General features: G+C 36.3%; 2 protein-coding genes, 4 non-coding genes and 1 pseudogene across 6 annotated transcripts; 6 read left to right on the forward strand and 1 right to left on the reverse strand.

The window, feature by feature from the left end:
• On the forward strand, positions 1–4,511 carry LOC113271760 (annotated as a pseudogene).
• A 4,392-nt stretch (positions 4,512–8,903) lies between these two features.
• LOC113271761 (pentatricopeptide repeat-containing protein PNM1, mitochondrial-like) lies at positions 8,904–10,737 on the reverse strand. Its single transcript, XM_026521668.1, has one exon. The coding sequence runs from the start codon at positions 10,657–10,659 to the stop codon at positions 9,046–9,048; it is 1,614 nt and encodes a 537-aa protein (XP_026377453.1). The 5' UTR covers positions 10,660–10,737; the 3' UTR covers positions 8,904–9,045.
• A 3,893-nt stretch (positions 10,738–14,630) lies between these two features.
• Positions 14,631–18,079, forward strand: LOC113271762 (RHOMBOID-like protein 12, mitochondrial). Its single transcript, XM_026521669.1, has 8 exons — positions 14,631–15,087; positions 15,287–15,401; positions 15,590–15,709; positions 16,231–16,341; positions 16,927–16,971; positions 17,117–17,221; positions 17,327–17,368; positions 17,639–18,079. Exons 1-8 carry the CDS (start codon positions 14,711–14,713, stop codon positions 17,729–17,731), a joined length of 1,008 nt encoding a protein of 335 aa, XP_026377454.1. The 5' UTR covers positions 14,631–14,710; the 3' UTR covers positions 17,732–18,079.
• Positions 18,080–18,372: 293 nt separating this feature from the next.
• On the forward strand, positions 18,373–18,446 carry TRNAV-AAC. The gene has a single exon. It is a non-coding gene; the product is annotated as a tRNA-Val (tRNA).
• Positions 18,447–20,146: 1,700 nt separating this feature from the next.
• TRNAV-AAC lies at positions 20,147–20,220 on the forward strand. Its single transcript has one exon. It is a non-coding gene; the product is annotated as a tRNA-Val (tRNA).
• A 674-nt stretch (positions 20,221–20,894) lies between these two features.
• LOC113276736 lies at positions 20,895–21,058 on the forward strand. The gene has a single exon (XR_003324610.1). It is a non-coding gene; the product is annotated as a U1 spliceosomal RNA (small nuclear RNA).
• A 2,433-nt stretch (positions 21,059–23,491) lies between these two features.
• On the forward strand, positions 23,492–23,609 carry LOC113276895. Its single transcript, XR_003324687.1, has one exon. It is a non-coding gene; the product is annotated as a U5 spliceosomal RNA (small nuclear RNA).
• The last annotated feature ends 1,356 nt before the right edge of the window (positions 23,610–24,965 follow it).

Here is a 24,965-nt window from a genome sequence, read left to right on the forward strand (position 1 = left end):
ATAGTCATGATGATGATCTAATGGATAGTCTAGTAAACTTAGCAGCTATCATGAGAAAGTTTAAGGCTTCTTTATTTTTCTAATCTTTTTTTCTGTCTAGTGGTAGAAGAATTTAGGGTTTTGTGTTAATCCATTTTAGGGTTCACATGTATTATATTTTGGTTACATAGATATTCTGATTGTGTTTCCAGTCTCGTGAAGATGTTAAAGATGCAGTCGTTTATGGATGGGAATCTGTTAAGAACGAAGAGGACCGACGTATGGCGAAAATCAGGTCACAAGATAGCAACTAATTCGGAGTTCAATTGGGATTAATTATTGTTATTATTAACCTCATTTCCTAATAATTTAGAAATTACGAATCTGATGTCTTTAAAATATGTGTTTTGCAGGTCGTTATTGGGACTTCAGGATGGAAGTACTTCTGCTCCGCCTTTGGATGATATGTAAGTCCGTGTATTTGATGCTTGTTAGGATAGTGTTCTACTACTTATCATGAATCCTTCACGTATGGGACATTGAGATATGGTGCATACACGAATCATGTATGTCTAATTTTTAGTTTGAATTGGTATCGTTGAAACTCGTAAAGATTGCAATTGACATTTGCACTGTTTATCGTGCAAAATGCACTTCGTTATATTCGAGCTGTACTACATTTGTAGGAATTTCTCAATGCTTTTGGTGTATGCTGTTGCTGATATGAGTTGCATACATTCATTTATTCTACCATTGTTGATCTATTTTTTTTTATCATTGTTAGTAAAACATACATCTGAATTTTTATTACTGTTGTAGGAAACGCAACCATACACATTTGAGGAAACTTTTTTTTCCATTTTTGAATGCTTAGAATGTGTAGGAATGCTAAATTTCATCTCGAGTAGTAGAAAATAACTTTTATTGATAGTGTTACATTTGGTTTTCCTGGTGATGTATATGATACTAATTATGTGGATATTTACTTTACTTTGTTGATGACTTAGATATCTGCCAGAATCACTTCTGAGGGAAGATGATGTAAGTGATCACTTTTATCCACTTCCAACCTTATTCTTATTAATTTGAATTAAACTCTTCTCCTCTTCTTTGTTCCGATAGTTTTTGGACTTAATTAGACTCTTTTCCTCTTCTTTGTTCTAATAGTTTTGTATTTATTTTTCCATCAGGTCTCATACGAGAATATGAAGGCATCGGTTGAAAAATGTTTTAGATTACCAAGTTTTAAAAGAGATGGTTATGTGGTTCATCGCTTTCTGTTTCTTTTGGACAGCAACGATATACTTCAAGATGTTAAAAAGAATCTAAGGTCTATTATTAAAAGTCTATGAGTTGCACTGGTCTGCTGCGGTTTGCCAATATAGTTGCTGGAGACTTAGTCTTATATGAGAAAACTCGTTCCAAGATGAGAAAGATTATTCTGGAATATTTGAAGAAGATACTACAGAACCCTAAGCATAGAAACCGTAAAAGATTTATTAAAGAATTACCTAAACTTCTTAAGAATCCATCTAACTTCCACGTAAGTAATCATGTGCAAGTTGTAGACCCTGCTTACCTATCTCATCACAGTGCTGCAAAGAAGATACTGGAAGGCCTTGAAGAAATGAATAATCAATTATTGTCTGCAATGTTCAGGAGGCTTAAAGGTGAAGTGAAAGAACCCAAGTTCGGTGATAAATTGGAAAGAAAATATAAAAACAAACCCTATTTAATTTCACATGTGAGAAATGCATTCAATGAAGAGCTTTGTAAAGTTAGGGCAGGAGAGGAACTTCCCATAGGGTTGGCTAAAGCAATGTCTGTTGCTGTTTTGGGCCTTAGAATGAAATTGGAGGATAATCCAAAAATACTTTTCCCTGAGTTTTGTGGGTCCAAATCAGTAATTCATGGGGATCTTCTAAAGTGTATTAGAATTCTCAGTGACACCAAACTCAAAGTCTTGGTTGACAACATTATAGAGGAGTTGCGAAGTATATTGGATCCGATATCCAACTCTGTAGTGAAACCGCAATAATTCCAAGATGCCTTAAAAAGATGGCCGACTGATCACTTGTTTGAGTACAGTGAGCTGGCTAAGACCCCAGAAGTATTAAAAGTTGTTAATATCATCAAACAAATGCATCATAAACGAGCTATATGCAACAAAAACGAGCAAGTTGAGAAAGAGGTAGAGATTGTAGGAGATCTTAGTGCTCAATATAAGCAAATTATGCTAGATAAAATTTGTAACCATAATATGGATGGTGATTACAACAATGCATACTTTAAGGGTATCGAAGTGGATAATTATGATGAGTGTGATAATTTCTTTAAGGACGGGGTAATCACAGTGATGAAAGTGTTGGGGAATGCGAAGTAGATGGTTCTGTATTGCTTGAATCAACTAGTGGTGAAAATGCTTTTACACTGGAAAATGTGGGACAAAATTCAAGCGATGAAGCTGGCCGGGAGCAGAAACATGTGAATAAATACCTTACAATTCAAGAAACTTGTGATGAGAGAAGTTTGGGAGCTCATAATCTTATTGGTGTTTTACTTGAAAAACTTTTGGATGAAGAAGGTGCAGAGCTGGATGAAAGTAAAAGGTTGTATTTAAGAGGAGGTCGGTCTGATCATCAAGAAGATTGTGCAGGTTCCCTTCTAAAAAGAAAAAAGAAAAAAAATAGAAGATTGTGCAGGTACCAAACTCGAATCTTTATCATAGGTTGATTTCTTAATTCATTGCTCATAAACTAGCAGGGTGGAATTCGATACTACACCGAGTAATCAAAAATATATGTTAAGAGGTCATGATTATCCAGTGTAAAATGAACAAAGTGTTGTTAACCTGATAGGTGTTGTAAGAGCTTTAGTCACTCTTTACAATTGAACTGATCCATTGAATTATCTAAACGATCAAATATAAAAAGTTTTGTCTCATATACAGGTACCAGAAGATGAGAGCATCGGATAAAAGAAAAGAAGTTAACGCCCTGAGGCGTGCGCCCTACAAAAAGTGAGTTTTAATTATTTTTTTCCTACTTTGTGTGTAGATCCTTTCTGTTAACCCATGTGAGTAGATTGGTACATGTTAGTTATATATAGGTTTATGTGCAAACATGTGTTTCAGTGGGCTGGAATGCTGTAACTTTTCTTTTGGTTTTTGATAACAAGTCTTGTTATTCTAGAGAGGAGAAGTAAATTAGTCTTCTTCAGTAAAATAGAGAAAAATAGCATGTCCAAGGACCATCTGAAAACAATGTCTGCTCACACCTGAATGACTTTTGATAAGCTCAAACAATTTCAAGGCTTTTAAATGATGCAGGGATGTAAATTTCTCTCAATTCCATTTTTACTGAATGGTCTCAGTTTCAGTTGGTGATGCAAAAGCTGTTCTTCACTAAGTTGTTCTATTTATACTTCCACCTTACTCTTTTGTCAGTTTTGCCCAAAATGTAGTATAGAAAATCTGACTTTTCTGAAAACAAAAATAAGATGTAATGAGAAAACATTGATAATGATGACAGTTCGAAGATAATGAGTGTAGTGAGTTTCTGCTGTACAAATGGGGTACTTGTGGCTTGTTCTTGTAGAGTTGCGGTTGATTGTTTAACTTGTCCAGAGAACAGAGACAAATAATTATGGAAGATTATGTTTATTCTAGCAATGGAACTTAAGGGAATCATTCAGTAGAGAACATCTTAATTTTATAACTAGTTGGAATTGATTTAGTGTCTTGTTCTAGTCCAAGTTTACTCCCTGAGGAGTTATTCCAGATTCGTCTTAGGTTCAGATTTCGTGATCCTTGTATGGTAACTCGGGTTATCAGTTTAGATTTTTAAATTGGGATATACATTACGGGTCCGAACCTGAAGTAGGTCAAAGCCTTTATTAATAGATCATATGAGCTTTGTTGCCGTGAAGTAGTGAAGTTAACGTAAACTGTGTTACAATAGACCTTCTGTTCTCCAAATCGTTATTTGCTAGCTTTCGTATTTGCCGATAGTTGTGTACAAATTTAAAGATCAAAGTCACTGAACCATATTGGCAGCGTAGTATTTCCCTGTGTGCAAATTGATACCAGGCCTTCTAGTGCCTTGCTGGAGTTCTCTTTGCTTACGTCATGATATTTCCCTGTAATGCAGGACCTGCTAGGTACTGGAGAGTACTGCCCTGGAACCATAATTTTCACGAACTGAGTCTGGCTTTATCTCATATGGGACTGACAGGTCAGTGCGATGCTGGATGGAAATGCTTTAGGTGCTTGAAAGAGATACTATACTGTACAACCAAAGAATGCAGATGGATGTCTGGCTTTGCAATTTGAAGAACATTTACCTCCAACAAAATCTCGCAGTATTCGCAATTTTTTATACCTGTAATCTTGTAGACCTCCCGGTCTAAACGTCTTTATGGGATCTTGTTTCATGCACTTATGTTACTCTCTTGTTTTGTTAAAGCCATGTAGTGATTTAGACCTCAAAAAAAGAGGGACTTGGCACTTGTTTATAAAAGAGGTTTCGAGACTACTTCTAGTTAGATAGTTGTGCAGTCATTTCGTTAGTTACGAGATTCTACTTCAAGTCTATGTTGCACGGACACGCTTTGAAAGATGACGTAACCGTGTCGGACATATGACATGGTTACGACACGATGAACACGCCACTTCATGTATCCCGTAAAAGTTATATTAGACATTTTGCGGACACTTTCGGACACATCGTGTGTCTCCGAGCGTGAGGAATATGCAGGAAATGTTATAATTTACAAGTGCAGGTACAAAACAATTGGTACATTGCACTTTGAAAAATACAAGGAAGCAATCGAGTTTATCGTGCTAAGTGCAGCTAGAAACCAGTAGAAGTAATCAAGATGAGCTCGATTGAGGTTATTCAAGAACCGCGTTGGTTGTTTCTTGCAGACCGACCAAATAAGTATTGCAGAACCAATTACCAGGAAAGTAGGAGCAGAGAAGAGGTTTCATGCACCAATTATTTTATTTTATTTTTTTATAAGTCAAAATTGTACTAAAAGAAAACCGTTTTTACATGATAGTTACAGGGTAAAGCAAGAAAAGAGGCCAAAACTTACAACCTGCTTAAGTCTAAAACAAGCCTGTTATAGGGACGACATGTTCTGTTAGAGGGGTGGCAATGTGATAGCAATATCCCTTTAGTTGGTTAGGGGATGTCCTAAAGGGGATGTAAATTGACTAGATTACCCTCTCCATTTTTTAACCTAAATCAAAACTAAATTGATTTTTTTTTCTTTCTTTTTCTCTTCTCCTCCTCCCATCAACCGTAACCTCCATTAAAACTCAAAATTTCATCGACTTCGACTAATCGACGATTCGAAAATTAATCAAGTGTAGTGTAATGACTTATATGAAGTATGTTTTGAAAAATCCAATTAGGGTTTAGTTTATTTTGTTCGATTTAAGTTTAATTTCTATCAAAAATTAGGGTTTTAGATGAAAATTGAAATTGAAGTTTCTGGATTTATGTGAGTTACGATTGATTTTAACTCTATTACGAACCGTAACTGGAGATTTTGATGTTGTTACGATTGGTAATAGTTCAACTACCAACCGTATATTCTTATATCTGAAAATTTTCTTCAGTTACGGTTGGTAACCATTTTAGTTTATGAACAGTTACGGTTCGTATCGAGCGTTTGGTTACCAACCGTAACTCAGTTACGGTTGGTATCTAGCATTTCGTTATCAACCATAACTGATTTTACGATTGGGTTTTCTTCAAATTTAACCAATTACAGTTGGTAGTTCATCTTTTACGAACCGTAACTAAGATTTATGGTTGGTTACGAGCGAAATTCCAACCGTAATTAACTCTGAAAATGTAAAAAAAAATGGATTTTTTTTTAAAACTCTAAACTCTGATTTTGTTTTGATTTAGAGTTAATTGAAGTGAAACTTAATCATTAACACTAAACTAGATTATCAACACTAAACTATGTAAGGGTTAATTTGTCATATCCAGTTTTTTTATGGATAAGGGGCACTTGAATTATCATGAATGGGCACACTGAAGAATTTAAAATTCTAACCTCATCAGGGCAAACAAACACCATACCTTGCATCCGCGGGAAAACATGAATCTGCTGATGAACCTTTGCCTTCAGCTTGTAAAACTTGACAGTAGCACTATCATAAAAAACTTTGTTCCCACAAGCTCCACAGCCCTCATCAAACTGCCAAAACAGCAACAAGCCACAGATCCTTTCGCAGCACTGTAAGATGCAACAAAATAAAACTGTCTGGATACTAGAATACTAGCAATCCACCTCTAAATCTGCATAGCTACAAGGCAATCCCAAGGAATATCAAGCATAGAATCAACGCCACCCTTGCAGACTGCACATCTGTTGGCCAGTGGCCTTTGAAAACGACTCTGCACCTTATCAAGAGTAGCGCATCAATCATCTGGCAACAACTTCCAATTCTGAGCTGCAAGAGAAGGATGAACTGAAGACCTCCAAAGCAGATTGGCACCAGGCAGCTCGGGATACTTTTTGTTTTTGCGAATAAGTTTCCTAGCCGATTTGATCGAGAAAATCCCCTTATTGTCCACCATCCATGCTCGAGAATCATGCAACTCATTACTGACATATTCATCCTGGCCCATAAGAGAAGGAAGCACAACTGATAAAGTAAGAAATCCTAGGCCCTAAAACATTCTAAAGATAATGTTAGCAGTAGTAATTCATCGCCCTTGGCGCAAAAACAACTCATATCGGATGTGGCCATGTTTACAACTAGAGTCCTGCAACAAGACTACAACTAGTACCATTGTACCTTGTGGCAGTTGCTTTTTCTGCTGTTTGAACCTCTTTGCTTGTCAAACTGCTGATGAAGTAAGTGCATCTGCTCGCTTCTTTTTCTAAATCATATTTTTTGTTCACCAAGTACCTTTCCCAGTGCTCATGTTTTTCAAGTGACGACCCAAATTCCGATTGTAAATTTCTCGACAGCCAAAGAAGTGTTGCGCCTACTCAATGGCAGAGCTAGGAACGTAATAATCTGAGGAGGCAACACCTTCTAGCTGAATCTTGGTTTAAGGTCCACCGACCACACCTTTGGTACTTTGCCGAACAGCTTTTTTCACTGTTGACAACTCAAAGTGGAACAACAAGGACACAAACAGCAACAGGAAGAGAAAGAGGGACTTCAATATTCCTTACATTTTGGTGCAGTATCAGATAATGTGGTTCATACAGTTGTTTTTCTGCAGGACTTGAAACATTCAATAAAGGCAATAGGAGGAGCATACCGAGACTCGCACTGAAGTCGAGAACTCCAACTCAAGCGGCCAGTTATGCTCAAAAATACTTTTTACATGCAAGTGCTAGAAAGAATATAAGAAGGCGAAAAAGAGATCAAGCCTTCATGACTACCCATATCGAAGAAGTGATGGACTAAAAATGAGAACATTGGTTAAACCAAGACTAAAAATGAACCATCTTTAATTCAACAATCAAACGCCTTCAAGAAGCAAAATATTTAAGGCAGGAGTGAAGAAAAACCCAGCGGGAAAAAGATGTCTCAACTTCCAAATTTGGCCAAAGATAATTTAAATAGTAGGAACATTATATACCAACTGCAACATAAGCGAAACAAAATTCCTACCAGTATTAGTTGATGAAATCCAATAAAATTACGTAACACCACTTAAGAAAACAATCACACACAAAAAAAGAGCAATTCAAAGTTGGTCATCATCATATTTACTAGCTGCAAACCAGCAAAATCCATTGCAGGAAACACAAACGTAAGACATGATTCGTCATGAGATATCTTGCAGTACCAGTACTGGAGATTAAAAAGCCAAAAATCAAAGTGGGCCATTGCCTAAAAACATCAGAAACAAAAAAACAATTCACACTCCCATTTAAATAATTCAAGCTGTATTAGACCTGCCTTGCATATACCTTTCAAAACTCAAACTAGTAAATCAACACAATATGAAGAGCCTTATCTACGTACAAAGGCTCAAAACAGTTGTTCGTTACCCTACCAGGATACATTAGCCGAAGTGCCATAGTAGGGCACAATTAGCTTTTACAATGCAGTAGGATAAAAAAATAGGAAGTTCAACTGACCAACAGTCAGTATCCAATTCAATTAGATATCTGCATCTGACATGCCACTTACCTTTTGTTCTAGCATTAGGTAGTTTATTAAGATCCAAACATATCAATACAGAACTATGATACTGACTATCAAGCCAATACAAATATAAGACACACAGAGGTATAAAATAACATCAATCATATCACACTGGAAATTAAATGGGGCGAAAACTACATAAAAATGGTTCAACATTTCTAACCATCTTCCAACTATGAAAAATATTTGAATCTACATAAGGACATAGTTAACTATTTGTTACCATCCTTTCAACTTCACAAGTCACAAACGTATAAATGAGGAAATTCCTACAGCCTGAAAATTCGTAATGTGCTACAAAGACAAGGTGGATGACTTGCATGTTTCCTAGATAACTGGGACTCAATCATTTCAAACTTACTTTAACATTTAATCAAGTAAGTGAATTGGCATGGGTGTTCACATCGAAAATCCTAAGTTCTCTGAGGATAATCAGTGTCCCAAAAATAAATTCAGAGTATCGTGGAATTTATTCATTTTTACCTACAATGTCAGTGACTCAGTAATCGAACAGTTTGATTCCTCTATCAATTTCCAGATTAGTAAGTCATTCTATCTCCTTTGTTTTCTATTTTTTTTGGTGACAACAGTCATGAACTCATATTATTTCAAAAAATTCAACATTTAACAATTGAACTAGGCAGATACCTGATCACCCTATCAAGGGGTGGTAACCACTTGCCTTTACAGTGAGCAGTCAAAATTGCATAGAAGAAAAGCTAATAGAAAGCAGAACTAAAAGAAAGTTTAATTTTAGTGTTGACAAGAGTAAAATGAAGCAACATAGAACAAAAATTACCACCATAAAAGCTTTGTTCAGTTATGAAACACGTATCTAGACACTGCCACCTCCCATGCGATAAGTCCAGCTACTGCAATCAATAAGCTCTCCGCATCATTTTCTTTGGCTTCTTCACAAAACTTAGATTTATCTTCTTAAGAGTTTTCCTTTTTCTCGCCATTTTCTCAGGCAATGTTTCCCTCTTCTTGACAGCAGTCTTCTCAACCTTAGGCTTCTTAGTGAATCTCCAATCCAAATTATACACTTTGGGATCCACAAGTATACCTTTCAACTTTGCTTCACTGGAGAGATGATTCGCTCTGTGAGTCTGCCCATGAGAACACAATTTCTCAATCAACAACTCGTAAGACTTGATACCAGGTGCAAACCCATCAGCCTTCATCTTAGCAAAAATTTTCATTGCATGCTCAATCCTTTCAATCCCACACAGAACCTTTATAAACCCAAAATAAGCCTTTCTATCAAGACCACTCCCAAATCCAGCAGATTTCATTCTGTCAATCATTTCATCTCCTTCACCAATTCTCGCTGCCTGATATAAACTTTTGATAAGTAAAAGATAAGTTTCTGCATTTGGACTACATCCCCATTCACCCATTCTCTCAAACAGCTTAACCGATTCTTCAGTTCTCCTAATTTTGCACAAATTGTTGATCAATATATTAAACGTCTCCACATTCCTAGGTACTCCTGCATAATCCATCTCGACTAGAATCTTTTCAGCTTCAGATTGAAGTCTAAAGTTATCCTTCTTCCTACAGAGCTTGCAGACACAATTAAGGATTGAATTATACGCAGACGTCCCAAGTTGAAACCCTCCTCTATGAATCTCCCCAGCTAATCTTTTAGCCTGATCAAGTTTCCCATCCACACACCAACCTTTAATCAACATCTCACAAGTAGATTCATCTGGAAAAAACTCATGAGCAAGATTTTTGACCATCTTCTCAGCAGAATTAGCAAACCCATTCTCACAGAGATTCGACACAACAACCTTAAGCGATTGCCGATTACGAACCAAACCATATTCAGTTTCCATTTTATCAAAAAACGATACAGCCTGAGTATCTCTACCAGCCCTAACAAGTCGATTAAAGAATGTTTCTAGGGTTTTAGTACCAATAATTCCACGCCCATCAACAAGAATCTCATGAATTATCTTAAAATCTTTCTTTCTACCAAAATAATCAACAAGATATGAATAAGTTTGATCAGTATGTTGAAAACCTGGACGAGATGAGATCCATTTGTAAAACCCTAAAACAGTGGTACGACCAGCATCAGGAGAAAGATTCAGAACCTGAAGAAGAATTGGATTCGGGGTTTCAGTAGTTGCATTCGAGAAATGAAGATCTAAACGTTTGTTTAATGGAAGAGAATCGTCGTCTTCTTGTTTGAGTAGCTCTGTTGATATTCCCTGAGCTATTTTCTGTGTTTCTTCATTTTGATTACAGTTGGTTTGGGTTGTAGATGGTTGTGATGATGACGGCGGCGGCGGTGTTGATGATGAGAAGTTTCTTCTGTTATATAAAGAAGGTTGATTGCTGAGAAATCTGTAAGAGTGGGCAGGTGAAGAGGAGGAGGAAGAAGAAGAAAATGAAGATTGATCAACTAGAAGAAGACAACGCAGATTAGTTTTAGTTAAAGAAATGCAACGAAGATATCTTCCAAGTCGCAGAGCTCTCGACATTGTTTTTCTCTCTTTTAGAGTGAGAAGAAGAAGAAGAAGAAGAGTAAAACGGACGGAGACTGAAAAAACAAAGGAAACCTAGAATCTGTTTATTGGTAACTGGACCCGAGTCAATCCATTAACACCGGTTTTAAAGTTAAACTGGTAGGCAAGTCTGTTTGGTACCTGGAAGAAAAAGTCGTTTACAGGACTGAGAAGTTTATTGGGCTTTTTTTTATAAATTACCCCTGCTTTTCACATTACATTAAAAAAATGCCCCGTCTTTTATAAATTTGTTAAAGTATTCTGTTTTATTCAAAAGAAAAATTTCATCCAGTTAAGTGCTAGGTGGCAATTATGTTTTCAATTAAAAGTCCTATTTACCCCTGAACTACATCTCCTTGGTGGGGAAGGTAAATGATCCGACGACTTTGAAAACGGTGTAACGATCCTGAATCGGGCTCTACGAACCTGAAAGCGTTGTTATAATCCTGAACCGAGATCGACAAACCTAAAAAAATGTTGTAGAAAGTCGATTTTCTTCCAACCAAAAACCCCAAAACACTTGAAATGATGAACCCTTTTGGGGAAATGACGTAACGAACCTGAAAGCGGTGCAACGATCCTGAACCAGACTCGACGAATCTGAAAAATGATGTATAAAATCAATGTGGCAATAACTAAAGGGAAAATATGTAAAGTAAATTAGTCTTACCTAACACTAGATGGAAAAACTAACGTGAGGGTACTTTAACAAATTTTAAAAAAACGGGGGCACTTTTTAGTGGGTATCCGAAAAACGGGGTACTTTATCAAAATTCTCATCCCTGATTGCAGTTCTAAATTTGTATTCATAACTTAAGATTTTGTACATAACTTAAGTTGACAGACTTGTTGATCATCCCTGATTGCAGTTCTAAATTTGTCTGGGATGTTGCCAAAATAAACAAAAGACTGTCTGTCAGACCTACCAAAGTTAGCTATTGCATGGGCGGCATTGTTTGCCGATCTTTTAACATGGTTTACTGAAATATAACTAGCAAGAGATAACATATGCCTTATTTCATCTACAAGACCTTGATTCATCCACTGAACTGAAGGTTTGGCAGATCTGACAGAGTTTATAAGATTTTGACAGTCACTTTCTAAGATGACATTGTTGAAGTCGCAATCCCTAGCCCAAATGATAGCTTCTTTCATGGCCAGGCATTCAGCTTGTTCTGGGTTTATTCTTCCATTGAAGTGTTTGCCTCTGATGCCGTTGCAGTTTCCTGTCGAGCCATGGATGATCTAACCAATACCAAAGGAGTGAGTATTATTATGAAAAGAAGCATCCATATTAATTTTTAACTGATTTTTGTTTTCAAAAACCTTTAGACATATGTTCTTCCACAATGACCAAGCAGTGATCATGAGAGTGAGTATCCAGATTTGTCTATCTTCTTTATTCAAAGTTGAGTTTAAGTCTGTGTTGAACCAACTGGCAATCCAGTCACAGACTTGTATTTGCTGTCTTTGTAAAGACTCTACATTAATGTTCATGGCTAACCATATTGAGCTAGAATGATCACACTCAATGAGAAGATGTTGTAAGGTTTCTGCTGCTTGAAAACATATAGGACATACTGTTTCTATTGATGGGTTATATGAGTGTAGTTTTTCTTTTGTAGGAACTATTTTCCTGAGACACTTCCAGATGAATAATTTAACCTTATGAGGTGCCTCTGACTTCCAAAGTTCTTCCAGTTGATTTGCGCACCTGCTCTATTATAATGCTTGTACTGTGTTAGTTTCTTGTAAGTTGATTTTACTGAAATTCCCCTGTTCTACTAGGTTCCCATATAAGCTTGTGTATCCCTTGTTCAACCAAATGCATTCGAATAATTAATTCAGCAACCTCATCTGGAAACAATGACCAAATTAGTTGCTCATTCCATCTTTTATCTTTTAGGTTGTTCTAAAATCAAATCTGACATATATACAGTTCTAGCTGGTTCATGAAAAGTGTCTCTAGGTGTTAGAGGACTATTTAAACCTATTATCCACTTATCAAACCAAACTAAAATTTGTCTTCCGTCTCTAACTTCCCATCTATGAAACTGTTTTACATATTGAAGACCAATTTATATTCCTTTCCAGTGTTAATGGACCTTGGGAAGTAGTTTTTTTGATCCGTCGCAGCCTTCCTTTGGCGATATAATTTTGACAGGGCTTTTAAAAGCATAAATGGTTAATAGCATGTTTGGATGGACACTTAGAAATAACTTTTCGATTTTGAAAACAAAAAGTTAGTTTGGAGATTTTATTTTAAAACAACTTCTAGAAGTAAAATATTTCTGCTTTTGACTTTTGGAATCGAATTTTGCTTTTGGAGAAGCAAAGGTAATTCTATTTCTGATATCCAAACACGCTAGTGAGATGTGGCAAAAATATTTTTTGTTTCCCAAAGCTATTCCGAAACTATCTCTTGATCTTTTGATAAAGTTATTTTTTAAGACCAATAATTCTTTTTCTTTTCATACAAACATCGCGTTGAACCTCTAACCTATACTCGAGAGTTTAACCCCTGGCTAACTAAGTAGGAAGAAGCTGAGTAGTTGTCTGTTATTAGTTCTTAGAAATGTAGAATCACATCATATAAATATACAAATACTTTGTTTTATTTTAAAATGACTTATCTTTCGGTATACAATTATATATATATATATATATATATATATATATATATATATATATATATACATTCGAAAAGCTTAAAAGTTATTTTTCGATTTGTAAAAACTCAAAGTCAAAAATTAGTTTGAATATAAAATTTGAAAAAGACTTTTAAAAGGAATAAAACTAACTTTTTATGAAGTAAATGGTTTCAACTTTTGGAAAAACAGAAGCACTTCTGCTTCCAAACACCCTCTCAATCTTCGCATTTTTATGCAAATAGTCTCAATTGAGCACCATCAAACTGATCTCCTGTACCATCTTCCTATCAACAACAACAACAACAACAACAACAACAGTAACAGCACACCACCGTCACCTCATAAACCATGATTATGTTTCTGACAGAAAACTTAGCTTCCATTACCACAGTATAGCAATAATAGCCTATGCCTGTAGGCAATCCTTTTTGGGCCGGTGGATTCTCAACCTTGCATATCTTCGGGTCTCGTTTATTTTGCAGTAGTATTTCTCTGTATTGTAAGCCTTTGTATTTTGTGTGTATTTTGTTTTAGAACCTTAATCCTGCATTATACCCAGCTCGAATATCTTGTTATTGTTAGTTGTCTATGTAAGGTATATCACATCATATAGTTTCCCTAATTAATGTATTAGATTACCGTCAGAGTCTTGCTACAACACGGTTTTTTTGGTTTTTTTGTATGTAATCGCTTCTGAAGCTTTAGTAACTTTAGTCAATAGTTTGCGTTACTGGTCTTTTACCTCTTAGGAACCAGATTTTCTTTTAAAAAAGTTATTCAGGCGTTAATTCTAGCTGGGTATGTTTTTCTTTTAGATTTTACTGCATCTTTGTATCTTTACCTCTTAGTCCCTAATTTTAGTCCACTCTTATTTCGATTCTTATCAAGGTTCTATTTATCTTCACCGAGCTTTTCTCCTCATAACCCTGTACTTACCAAACAATTTCCCCACAATCTGTCTCTTCTTTATTCATAATCTCAATCTCAAATTTAGATTCACTTCAAAACCGATATAAGAATTCTTTTACATATATCCTGTTGCTTTCCAAAACCAATCATCTTCATTCGAAAGTCTCCACCATACAATTCTATATATACAACTCTAAACAGGATTATAGCATTCTGACTTTCGTCTAAGACACACCCAACAATCTCACCCCAAGCCCAAAAGCACTCTTAGCCCAAAAAAAGGAAAAAAAAAAGCTAGAACGGCTTAATTGTGATTCTGTAAGCTTGATAAGGGTATTTTCGGTATATTCAACCGGAAAATGGTCACTATTTGTTTTCTTTTTCAAAAAGGCAAGGAGTTCTTTTCCAATTCATCAACCAGACAGAGGGAGGGAGACAGATTTCATCTCTAAAACCCACTCCTGAGAATGCAGAAATCATTGAAAAGTCTGTCTAAAATTCTTAAAAATACCAACTCATTACAAGAATGTCGTTTAGGTCCTCCTCCTTCTCCTTGGCTCAAAACCACCACAAGAAGAGACTTATTCAATTCTTCTTCTTCTTCTTCTTCTTCTTCTTCTTCTTCTTCTTCGTTTACTAAACCCCCACCTCCCTCTTCAATCGAAAACTTCTTCTTCTCTTCGACTCCATCAAAATCAAACCCAGTATCGCATACCCTTTGGAAATCTCAAACCAGAAATTTCATCAATCGTGGAATTCTTTTTGCAAAAAGTAGTAATTTTTCTAAGAATGGATTTAGTTTTGGATTAAAACAAGGTTACTTCACTCTGAGTCGTCCCTCTAGGTAATTCAATTTTTTTTTATTAAGTTTGTTTATTTTTCTTCTATTTGGTTATTTCTGATAATATGATCGTTTTGGGTGTAACCTAGCATTACTTGAAATCCCATTTAGCCCCAAAACTGTTTGGTTGGGGTATTCCTATGTAATTCACTTGAAGAAGAAGAAGAATTCACTCATATGATCAATTCATTTTTGTCTTTAGGAACTCATGGTTTCCATCAGCAAAAGGTGTTCTTTGGGGGTTGATTGGGGCTAATGTTGCTGTCTTTATGTTGTGGAGGGTTGCTGATCGTTCATTCATGAAAGAGAACTTCATGGTAACTCCTTGAAACATCTCATTTTCTCCCAAACAATGGGAATGCACGAATGTGATGACGAACACCTCTATCCTTTTAGAAAAGTTAACTTTTACTTCATAGACAAAGTTTTGTTATTGACTTAGATCTTGTTTACAATCATGAATAACCCAAGTTTGATTCTAATCTTTAGAATGCTTCGTGAACAGATTTCAGTGGATAACTTCAAAAGTGGACGTGTACATACGATGATTACTTCTGCGTTCAGTCAAATAGATATTGAACATCTTTTCAGTAACATGCTTGGCCTTTACTTCTTCGGACAATCAGTAAGGATATACACACCACCTTCTAATTATACATCTGTTCTAATCACAATTTATGACTTGCACGGAGATCCTTGCTAGTCTCTCTTGTCAGTTCACCTCTCTGGGAATTGGAGAAGAGAAACGAGCTCACGAGTTCGTTGCTTGATTGCACCACCCTATCATTATTCGTACTGGATCCTTGGTCCTCAAACTAAGTTTGCATTACTTGTTGATGTACTCCAAATAACTACACCAGAATTTCTGTGTCAGATGACAAATTAAAAATTAGTCGGATACATAAGGACTGAATACTGCTGTCCATGAAGACATGAATTGGGTATCACAATCACAAACATCCTATCTCAATGTATTTGGTTTCTTTCCCTTCCCTCAGAGTCCAAGAATGTGGCATATCTGCAGGTCATTGTTTTTGTACTCGGCTGTGACAAACCTTTGTGCATGTGATACCACTCATGGCTTCTTAATTGTTTTGTTAAGCTGGTGTTTATATATGAAAATGTCTTATACTATGCGTTTAACAGATTGGACAGATATACGGACCACAGTTCCTGTTGAAGTTGTATCTAGCTGGGGCAATTGGTGGCTCGATATTCTACCTGGTACATCATGCTTTCATGCACCCATCAAGAAAGGTATGATTTACTCCCATGATGATTTAGATCTCTGTTCGCTGTTGGTTGTTTATGAAAAAACTGATGTAAACGGGTGAACAAATTTTTGTATCAGCATCCACTCATGGTCTTTTTTTTTTTTTGGAATATTTTTTTTCTTAAGATCTTAATGAAGTCACCTCTTACCACATGGGTCAATTGCTATTCTTTGTGTGTATTAAGTTTAATAACAATTTTGGCCGGAACTCCTTGATTTACCAAGTACCTTGCATCTGTTAGGGACAAAAATCTGTTTATTCCTTTTGTTACAAGTTGTTACATTTCAATCGAAGTTGCATCTTTATGCTGATTATATGCAGTTATCCTGGGAAACTTCATTTCTTAACCAAACAAAGTTATGATCTTTAGAAAGATCTGAATAGTCTCTTCTCGTAGAAAGATCTTTAGAAGCTCTCTGGAAGAGTTTGTGGATTCTTAGATTGTATCATAGTTTTCGAAATTTGTTACTGGGTCACCACAAAGCATGTGATGACTACCCTCTCCGTGAATCCTTAAAGAAATTTTATTGTCTTCTCTTTGCATTAACTTGTTCATCTATGTGTGCAGAGCTCCAGTTCGTTTTTTGTGGATCCTTCGTCAATCCCTGCATTGGTACGTATCTTTGCAAGAATTGTCACAACCTGGAAATACATATCTTTGGCATGCAAAAAACTGTATTTGAAGAAAGCAAATTTCGTAAGCCTTGAATTGTTAATTTATTAATATTACTTCTTTGAATTGACTCTACCTAACGCAGGGTGCAAGTGGTGCTGTGAATGCTATTGTACTGCTTGAAATATTTCTTTTTCCAAAAGCTACACTCTATTTCAATTTCTTCCTACCAGTCCCAGCAATTTTATTGGTGAGTATCATTTCACCCGTTTATATACCTCAGTTGTTACCTGTGGAAAAACGATCTATGCTGTGACTCTTAACTCAAAACATCTTCTGTGCAACTGAATCTCAGGGAGCTATGATAATTGGAAAAGATTTATACAGGATGCAACAGGTATTTATGCTCATCAAATTCAGCACTTGTTTTCCATTTGTGTGTTAACATTAACTTGAATTTTCTTGTCCCATTGGGCGGCACACTATCTTAACAAGGAGCCACAAAAACAAGTATTTATAGAGACTAGATTATGGACCAATGTCACTTTATTTGGCATTTACACACCTGTTGCCATGTTACGTGGCCAGCAAACAAGGGCCATTTACGTTTTACAGTATTCTGCACTTTTTAGTGTATGCTGCTAATCAATTGTTTCAAACATTGCAGGAGGACGGTCATATCTCAGGAGAAGCTCACTTGGGAGGTGCTACAGTTGCTGCCATTGCGTGGGCAGGGATCAAAAGAGGATGGTGGATTTGAGTCCATTAGCAGTATTTAGTCTAGAATGAGAGATAGGTTGCATATCCTAGGAGGGGAATAAATTTATTTTCGTTTAATCCCCAGATTTCTGGTAAATATGGTAGTTCAAACAGTTGCATTATGGAGAAACAAAATACGGTCTCTTCTAACAAGAAGTGCAATACTCAAGAATTCACATCGAGTTGGATGTTAAGATATCTGCACTCGTTAACTGCAAGAAAAATATTTCAGTCCAAGTGTATCAGTTTTAGAAGTTGTGTTGGTATCGAGTTCGATAACAAATGTGTGTTTCATTCCAATCACCAATTAGCTTGGCATGAAGTCATCAACTTTTCAAAAAATGTCTCACAAGCAGTTTTGCGTATTCTAAAGATCATAAGACTTTGCATATCCAAAAGGAAGCTTGTGTGGCTTAGTCCAAAGCCCCAAAATCATGGCAGGTCCTCCCTAGGGATTTAGACACGCAGGCTAGGAAAATAAAATAAAAATTAAAAAAAAAGTGAAACTTTATTCCCTCCTCTCCTATATTGAGACAGAGGCAGTTGATTTAAGGAGCATTCTCACTCTCGTTTCAAGAGTAGGTTAGCAACTCATAATCTGCTTCAAGTAAAATTATTTTTCTAGAGCTTTAAGTCAACAACGGTTTCGTGGTGTAGTTGGTTATCATGTCAGTCTAACACACTGAAGGTCTCCAGTTCAAACCTGGGCGAAGCCATTATCTTATCTTTTTATTTTTTAAAGTTTTTAGTTTTCGACAATACCATACCTGCTATACAAAGTTTTTAGTTTTCGACAATACCATACCTGCTATACAAAGAATTGTTCATGTCTTCATGAGGCCAACTATTGGTTTAATTAATCTGAACCATCTAATAGAGATGCTAATGCAACTGACAAGTGGAAGTCTCCAGAAGATGCCAATCTACACATTTTTTAGGGGTGTAAAAGGACAAAAATGACTAAAAATGGGATCAATTACTTGAAATTAGGCTTGGGAGCTCATATTTGAGGGGGTGCAATTTCACACCCTCCTCTCCATGTGGCTCCGCCCCTGGCCGATAGGGTGTATGGCTCTAGTTGAAGAAGGGATCTATCTTATTCTCTCCCAGTGGACTGCTCCTTAGCTTGCACTTCAATACAGGAATCATGACAGATTTTCTTGCCAAAAGGCAGACCAACTCCGTGCTGATATCTTCTCTTGGTTCACCCACTCAAAAGGTTCGGTTCAACCATATCCTGCTATTGTTTGTATTGTTTCTTTCTGGATTGGGTTTGGCATTGTGCTCAGCATCTTGATTTTCTGGATTTTCTTTTTCCTTTGTTAGAGATTTATATTAATGATTTAGAAGATATACTCGAAGAAAGCATGAGTCGAGTGAAAGCATTGGAGAGGTTACAGAGGTATCTGATTTTCATAGTTGTTTCGTAATTATGATGAAACATTAGAAATCTTGAACCCTGATTATCCAGATGCAGATTGACAATCACATTTGAATTTGTGAAACTGTTAAAATAGCAAGTTCAAATATTTTTGCTTGGATAGCTTGGTCTTTCTTGAAATTCACCCTTCTCTAGAGGATTCTTGGTTAGTTTGCTGATGAAATGAAGAGACTTTTCTTAGATAGAAGAAAACAAAAGGTCAAATTAAACGTTAAGTCGCTTGTTCGTCATAGATGTTTACTAAGGATGTGAGCCTGCAATAGGAGCTTATTTATATATTCCCTCTGTTTCGATTTACTTGACGTCGTAGAGTTTTTCACGGATATTAAAAAATATCAGAGAGAGTAAAATCTTTCCAGTAATACCCATATTAATTCCTATTTAAAAATTAAATAACCTAATTTTGTGTTTCTAGAATATAGGGAAAACTATCAATCCCATAGTAATGTACTTGGAATGTACAAGATTGAGTATGTATCCTCCATGGGGTATATATTTAAAAGTTAGAGTAATTGTTTTTGTGTTGATTACCATGAGAATTAATTCTCTGGTGTGATTCCAAAGCAGGGGTAGATTTGAATCAAGCTAGCTGTGTTGTTGTTCCATTCCAAGCACCAATTAGCTTGACATAAAGTCATCAACTTTTCTAAAGACTACAGCATATCCAAAGGAAAACTTGTGGTGTAGTTAGTCCAAAGCCCAAAAGCCATTGCAGGGCCCTTGCAAGCCTGGAAAATAAAAGACATGAAACAAACCATCCTCTCCTCTCTTGAGACAGAGGTTTTATATTGTTTTGACTTGATCATGGTTTGGGTTGTCCTTAAGCTATCACCATATTGCATTCATACCAACTAATTTCAAAAGTTGAGTTCACCTTGCTACCTTAATGCAACATCTGTTTCGTAATCCAAAATACATTCGTCTGTTCAGTAGGAAGAGGTTAACTTGTAGTTTCTTCGACTTTGGAGCACCAACGGTTTCGTGGTGTAGTTGGTTATTACGTCAGTCTAACACACTGAAGGTCTCCAGTTCAAACCTGGGCGAAGCCAATTTTTTTTTCTTCTTTCTTTCTTTCTGATTGATTTTTTTTTTACTATTTGTTTATTGAGTCTCCAGTCGACTCGTTATTCACTGCGTCTACTACAAGTTTCGAGTCAAGTTGAAAATGCACAGCTTCTAACTCCCAAGTCTTTAGCTTCCCATAAGCCTTTGCATTCCGCTTGCTCTAGGCTAACTGCTTCTGCTAAGTATATGTAATGGCTAACGGCAAACTATTACAAACTAGGAGAATATATCTAATATACATCAGAGACAACATTACAAACTAGATTTTGGAAACAAGCTTCAAAACTCGGTTGTAATGGAATGCCAATGAGAACCCTGTTGTGTTTAATCTCATGATCTGTGCTTCTTCATATAAATCTAATTTTTCTGCTCTGATAAGGGCTACGAACTAATCTTACCTAAGTAAGGGTAAGCATAGGATTGGAAATGAGACGGTGACCGCATTGCAGATAAATCATAATGATAACAAAAATATAAGAATGCACCACAAGATCATCGAATGTTGCAAATCTCCAATATCCATTTTGATTGTTGCACAGGGAAAAAAACTACATGGTGAGTTTCACTCTAACAGAATGGTTAGTCCCACATTTCTTGTGCCTATCCAAGACACAGGAAAAGATAGACTATAAAGAGAGGAGATGTAGAATTCGAAAACATACTTACCTGGGCGGGGTCTATGGATGATCATGAAGGTCCATGGCCTAGGTTAGCGACCTCCATTGCACACTAAGGAGGGGTGTTCGTCTAAGATCTCCCCAAGAGGGAGAGTCTACGTCATAATTTGTTCCTGAGGGGGGAAAGCGTCCGCGCTGCCCCCTGCCAAATCTTAATACTAAAGTTTGCTTCTTAATTATTTTAAAAGTTCATTAGAAGCTGCTCCTGCTGAGCTGACAAGCGCTTCAGCATAGGAGCCTACTATTGCAGTTCCATTTACAAACTTACAATGAAGCACATAAAAAAAAAGAAGCTACATTTCCTCTTCTGTTTTTCTTCTACAGCACTTGACATAAACACACGAAATTTGATGGACAGTGCAAAATCTATCAAAAAGTAGCAAAGCATGGTATGAGAGAGGCTCAGTAACCAGTGGTGCATTCATTGGATATATTTAGGGATTTCCCCTTTTCTTAAGAGGGAAAGAGCGTACTCTCCAGTATCAATAAGGTCCTCAATGTTGTGAAGGGTTTCCTCTTCTGCGCCTAGCATGAAGATAGCACGAGCCTCTGCTTTCTTGGCCAATCTTGCTGCTAACTTCATTGGAAGTTTTGGGGAGTTGAGGCTTCTTAATATATGACGGTATAAAGAAAGGACTCGTCCTCTATTCCTTGCCAAGTCCTTGGCTGTTTCCCATATCAGACCCTTAGCCATATTCCTTATCAACAATGAAATAGCTGTTTGTTCTCTTTGTAAATCAAGATATTTGATGTCTTCCACCCCTGTATGCAAATCAAGCACTTGTCAGTCTGCATCTCATTTTTATCATATATCTAAATTTAACAAATTTCCAGAGTTTGGTCCAATCTACAGTTGGATTCTAGAGCTGACTCATCAAAAGAAAAAGCTCCAAGGAAATAAAAATGGTCATAATTCATAAAGCATAATTAAATTCAAACAAAGTAAGCTTATTAAGTTGAATAGTTCTGCATCGGTTTATTCACTACTAATTAAGTAAGATGCGGATCATTGTTCTTCTATATCTTGCATGGGAATTAAAAATATAAGAGAAATGGCTCATACAACTTCTGCAAAATCTAGATCCAAAATGAGAGCATAGAGAAACACAACTGCAGCCCTGACTAATCGATGTATCATTGTCAAAGACAAACAAGCAAATAAAACATGTCAAAGGCAAATAGTTAAGTTGCCGACTGACAAGGTACAGAGATTCACTCAAGCAACTCACACTCAACTAGCACATGATGAAGGTCAGCTACCTAAAACTGCATCCACCCTCGTGACAAATTTGTTTCAATTACATAAACTTTTCAACAATTGCATAACAGGGTTTCTTGTTTTGATATATCTCATTCATCGAATTGCATATGGAAGGAAGTCTGTATAATTCCAATGATGGCAATATTTTCAAGGACATGAAGATTCAAAGAAACACAATTTCTTAGAAAGCCTCAAACCACTCAAAAACGACCAATAAAAGACACTAATCAAAACAGGCTGTATCATTAATCATCATCTCAAAAAAAAACTAGGAGGATTAGAAAATGAATGGTGCACCTATCAATAGAGATCCACCATCACCACCAAAGATATCTTCAAGCTCCTCCCCTCAGTCTCTGACGCACGCGCGATGAGCCTGCTATTCAATTTCAATTAAAATCGAACTTTTCATTTAATATTTCTTCAACCATAAATACCCATTTACACAAAATGGTTGGTTTAACATTTCTCTTGTTTGTTTTTCAGTCGAATTCTTTTACAGTGGTGACCATTATATTAAAAGTTCAAGAAATTAAGAAACATTTAGCAGCACATAAACAAAATGTTGGGAATAAGTAGTAGTTTCCATAAGAATACCACCATTCAGGAAATGTAAGAGTAGTTCTTGTAAAATTAGGAGAACATACATCAAGCAATAACCAAAATTGATTGCGAAGTAGATTACTCGAGCTAAACTTAAAAGAAACACCACTTGAACTGTTTGCTAAAATTTCAATGATTTTGGGTACTACTCTTCGTTATCTCTCTATTAAGATATTCAACTGTGATGTTCTTCGATTTCGCACAACACAAATTAAGGTACCAAATGAGACACTCATATCGATTTATTCATTGGGGTATTTTATCAAACAGTGGCAGTTCATGTAACAGACATTGTATTTTACACAGTTGAAGTTCAACATACAGCCAAGGTTTCATAAAACCTTCATTCATGAGAACCATTACATCTAAAGTATAAACTCATTCAAAATTTCATGAAAACTCATTCGAATTTTGGGACGGTTACCCTCAGTGTATGCTAAATTTTTAAAAATTCTGTAGAGGAAAACAAATCAAAATGTAGCAGTACTTGTATATTAGTTTTCCAACTACTTACCATGAAAGACACACTAAGTGCCACATCATTCACAACAGATGGCACTCAAAGAAGAATGGCGGATGAGTTATAACTGGCGGTAAAGGCGCAATAGGAGCAACCACAGTAATGTTCAAGCGATCAACCCATTCAGCATGAACCAAATCTACTCAAAATACCTTGTATAAAATAAGCACTTCACCTTACTAAATGATTCACGCAGCCGTTCGGTAAGCACAAAGCGAACTATTCTTTCGCCTTTTACTAAAGATTACCGTGTGCTTGCCGTTTCTAAGCGGCATACGCCCATTTTTGGAGGGTCTCTCTTCTTCGGGAGGAACCCAACAATATTCAAAACCAATCTTTTTAGTCTCCTTGGCTTGGCTAACCTAAGAAAGTTCCGTCATGTTTGTACAATTCTGCTTGTTTGATGGAGCTGTAAACTGGTTTTGCAGAGCATGTAACAAAGACGCATCCAAGAAATTTCTCACTGTTTCTGTAAACTGTCAACATGATTTGAGATACGAAATGGAACAGAACTGACGGACCCAGCTGCTAATACCCTATAGTTGTTCACAAATTCATATACTTCAACATGATTTGAGATTTCAATTCATGTCAACTGAGACCTAACTTTCGAGTCACTCATTTTGTCCACAAGGAGGTAACAAAGATCATTCATACAGCCTTATTCACATAAAGCTAAACTTCAGAATCAGATAAACCCTACATCAACAGTGAATATCCATTTTTCTGTTGGAAAACGATTAATAAAAAATAATTTTTTAAAGTTTTAATAAAAATTATAATTTATTGTTTTTTCGGGGAGTTTTTCTTCTTAAGTTGTATTTGTCAATTATATAAACAAATTTAATACTTTTGTAAAATCTATGGAAAAAGGGTTGCTCTATATTTAGAGGGACCCCTACGGGAAAAAACATTTTATATTGTTTTCTCAAGTGTTCGAGATTTTCCTTTATGGTTTTTTTCAGAGTTGCCAAGCTCAAGTTGAGCATCTGTAGTAGGGTGTTTTATCCTGGAGATATCCGTCCTGTGAGGGCTATAACATCACTTTTGAGTGTAACCGGGCGCTAATGTCTTAAGGGCACGTGACTCACTCAGTTTTGCCTTGTTGCTGTTGCGGAGATATGGAGAGCTCGTCCATTTCATCAAATCGATCACTTCCATTATAAAGGAGCTAAGTATCAATAACTTTTTCTTATTTGATTTTTCCTTGTTTTTGATTATTGCACCCCAACATTTTCAACTCTAATGAACTCATAAAACTATACGAAGTAATGAATAACAAGAAGTGCTCAAAATCTGATTAATCGCAGGGTATGATGGATCCTTGACTAAAGATATGCACCCGATCAGCAGAATAAAGCAACTTTCAAGACCTATTCGGTTTTGCAGTCATAGTTCACTTCCAACCAGGCAACACGGGGAAGAGAAAGAAACAATGAAGTTTTTAGTTCCTACGCTGCAATTTTGAAAAGACATGCAAATGAAGGGTATATGTTAAAAAAGATAAGATGTGCCAAACCCAGGCATTGACAAAATCAAGAAACTTTCATGACATGCGCCTTGTATCTAAGATATCTACTGATGCCACTATAGATTTGCCAAATGATGAGAACATACGAGTGTCCTCAATCTCTATAATGGAATCTTAAGCAACAATCAAAATGCTGA

The sequence above is a fragment of the Papaver somniferum genome, chromosome 4 (genome assembly GCF_003573695.1).
Source record: "Papaver somniferum cultivar HN1 chromosome 4, ASM357369v1, whole genome shotgun sequence".
Taxonomy (NCBI): Eukaryota; Viridiplantae; Streptophyta; class Magnoliopsida; order Ranunculales; family Papaveraceae; genus Papaver; species Papaver somniferum.

Excerpts from the sequence above, each read along its gene's own strand:
- LOC113271761 (XM_026521668.1), bottom strand. The coding sequence starts at position 10,659 with ATGTCGAGAGCTCTGCGACTTGGAAGATATCTTCGTTGCATTTCTTTA.
- LOC113271762 (XM_026521669.1), top strand. The coding sequence starts at position 14,711 with ATGCAGAAATCATTGAAAAGTCTGTCTAAAATTCTTAAAAATACCAAC. Across the intron at positions 15,088-15,286 it reads ACTCTGAGTCGTCCCTCTAG|GAACTCATGGTTTCCATCAG; the intron begins GTAATTCAATTT and ends TTTTGTCTTTAG. Across the intron at positions 17,369-17,638 it reads ATTTATACAGGATGCAACAG|GAGGACGGTCATATCTCAGG; the intron begins GTATTTATGCTC and ends CAAACATTGCAG.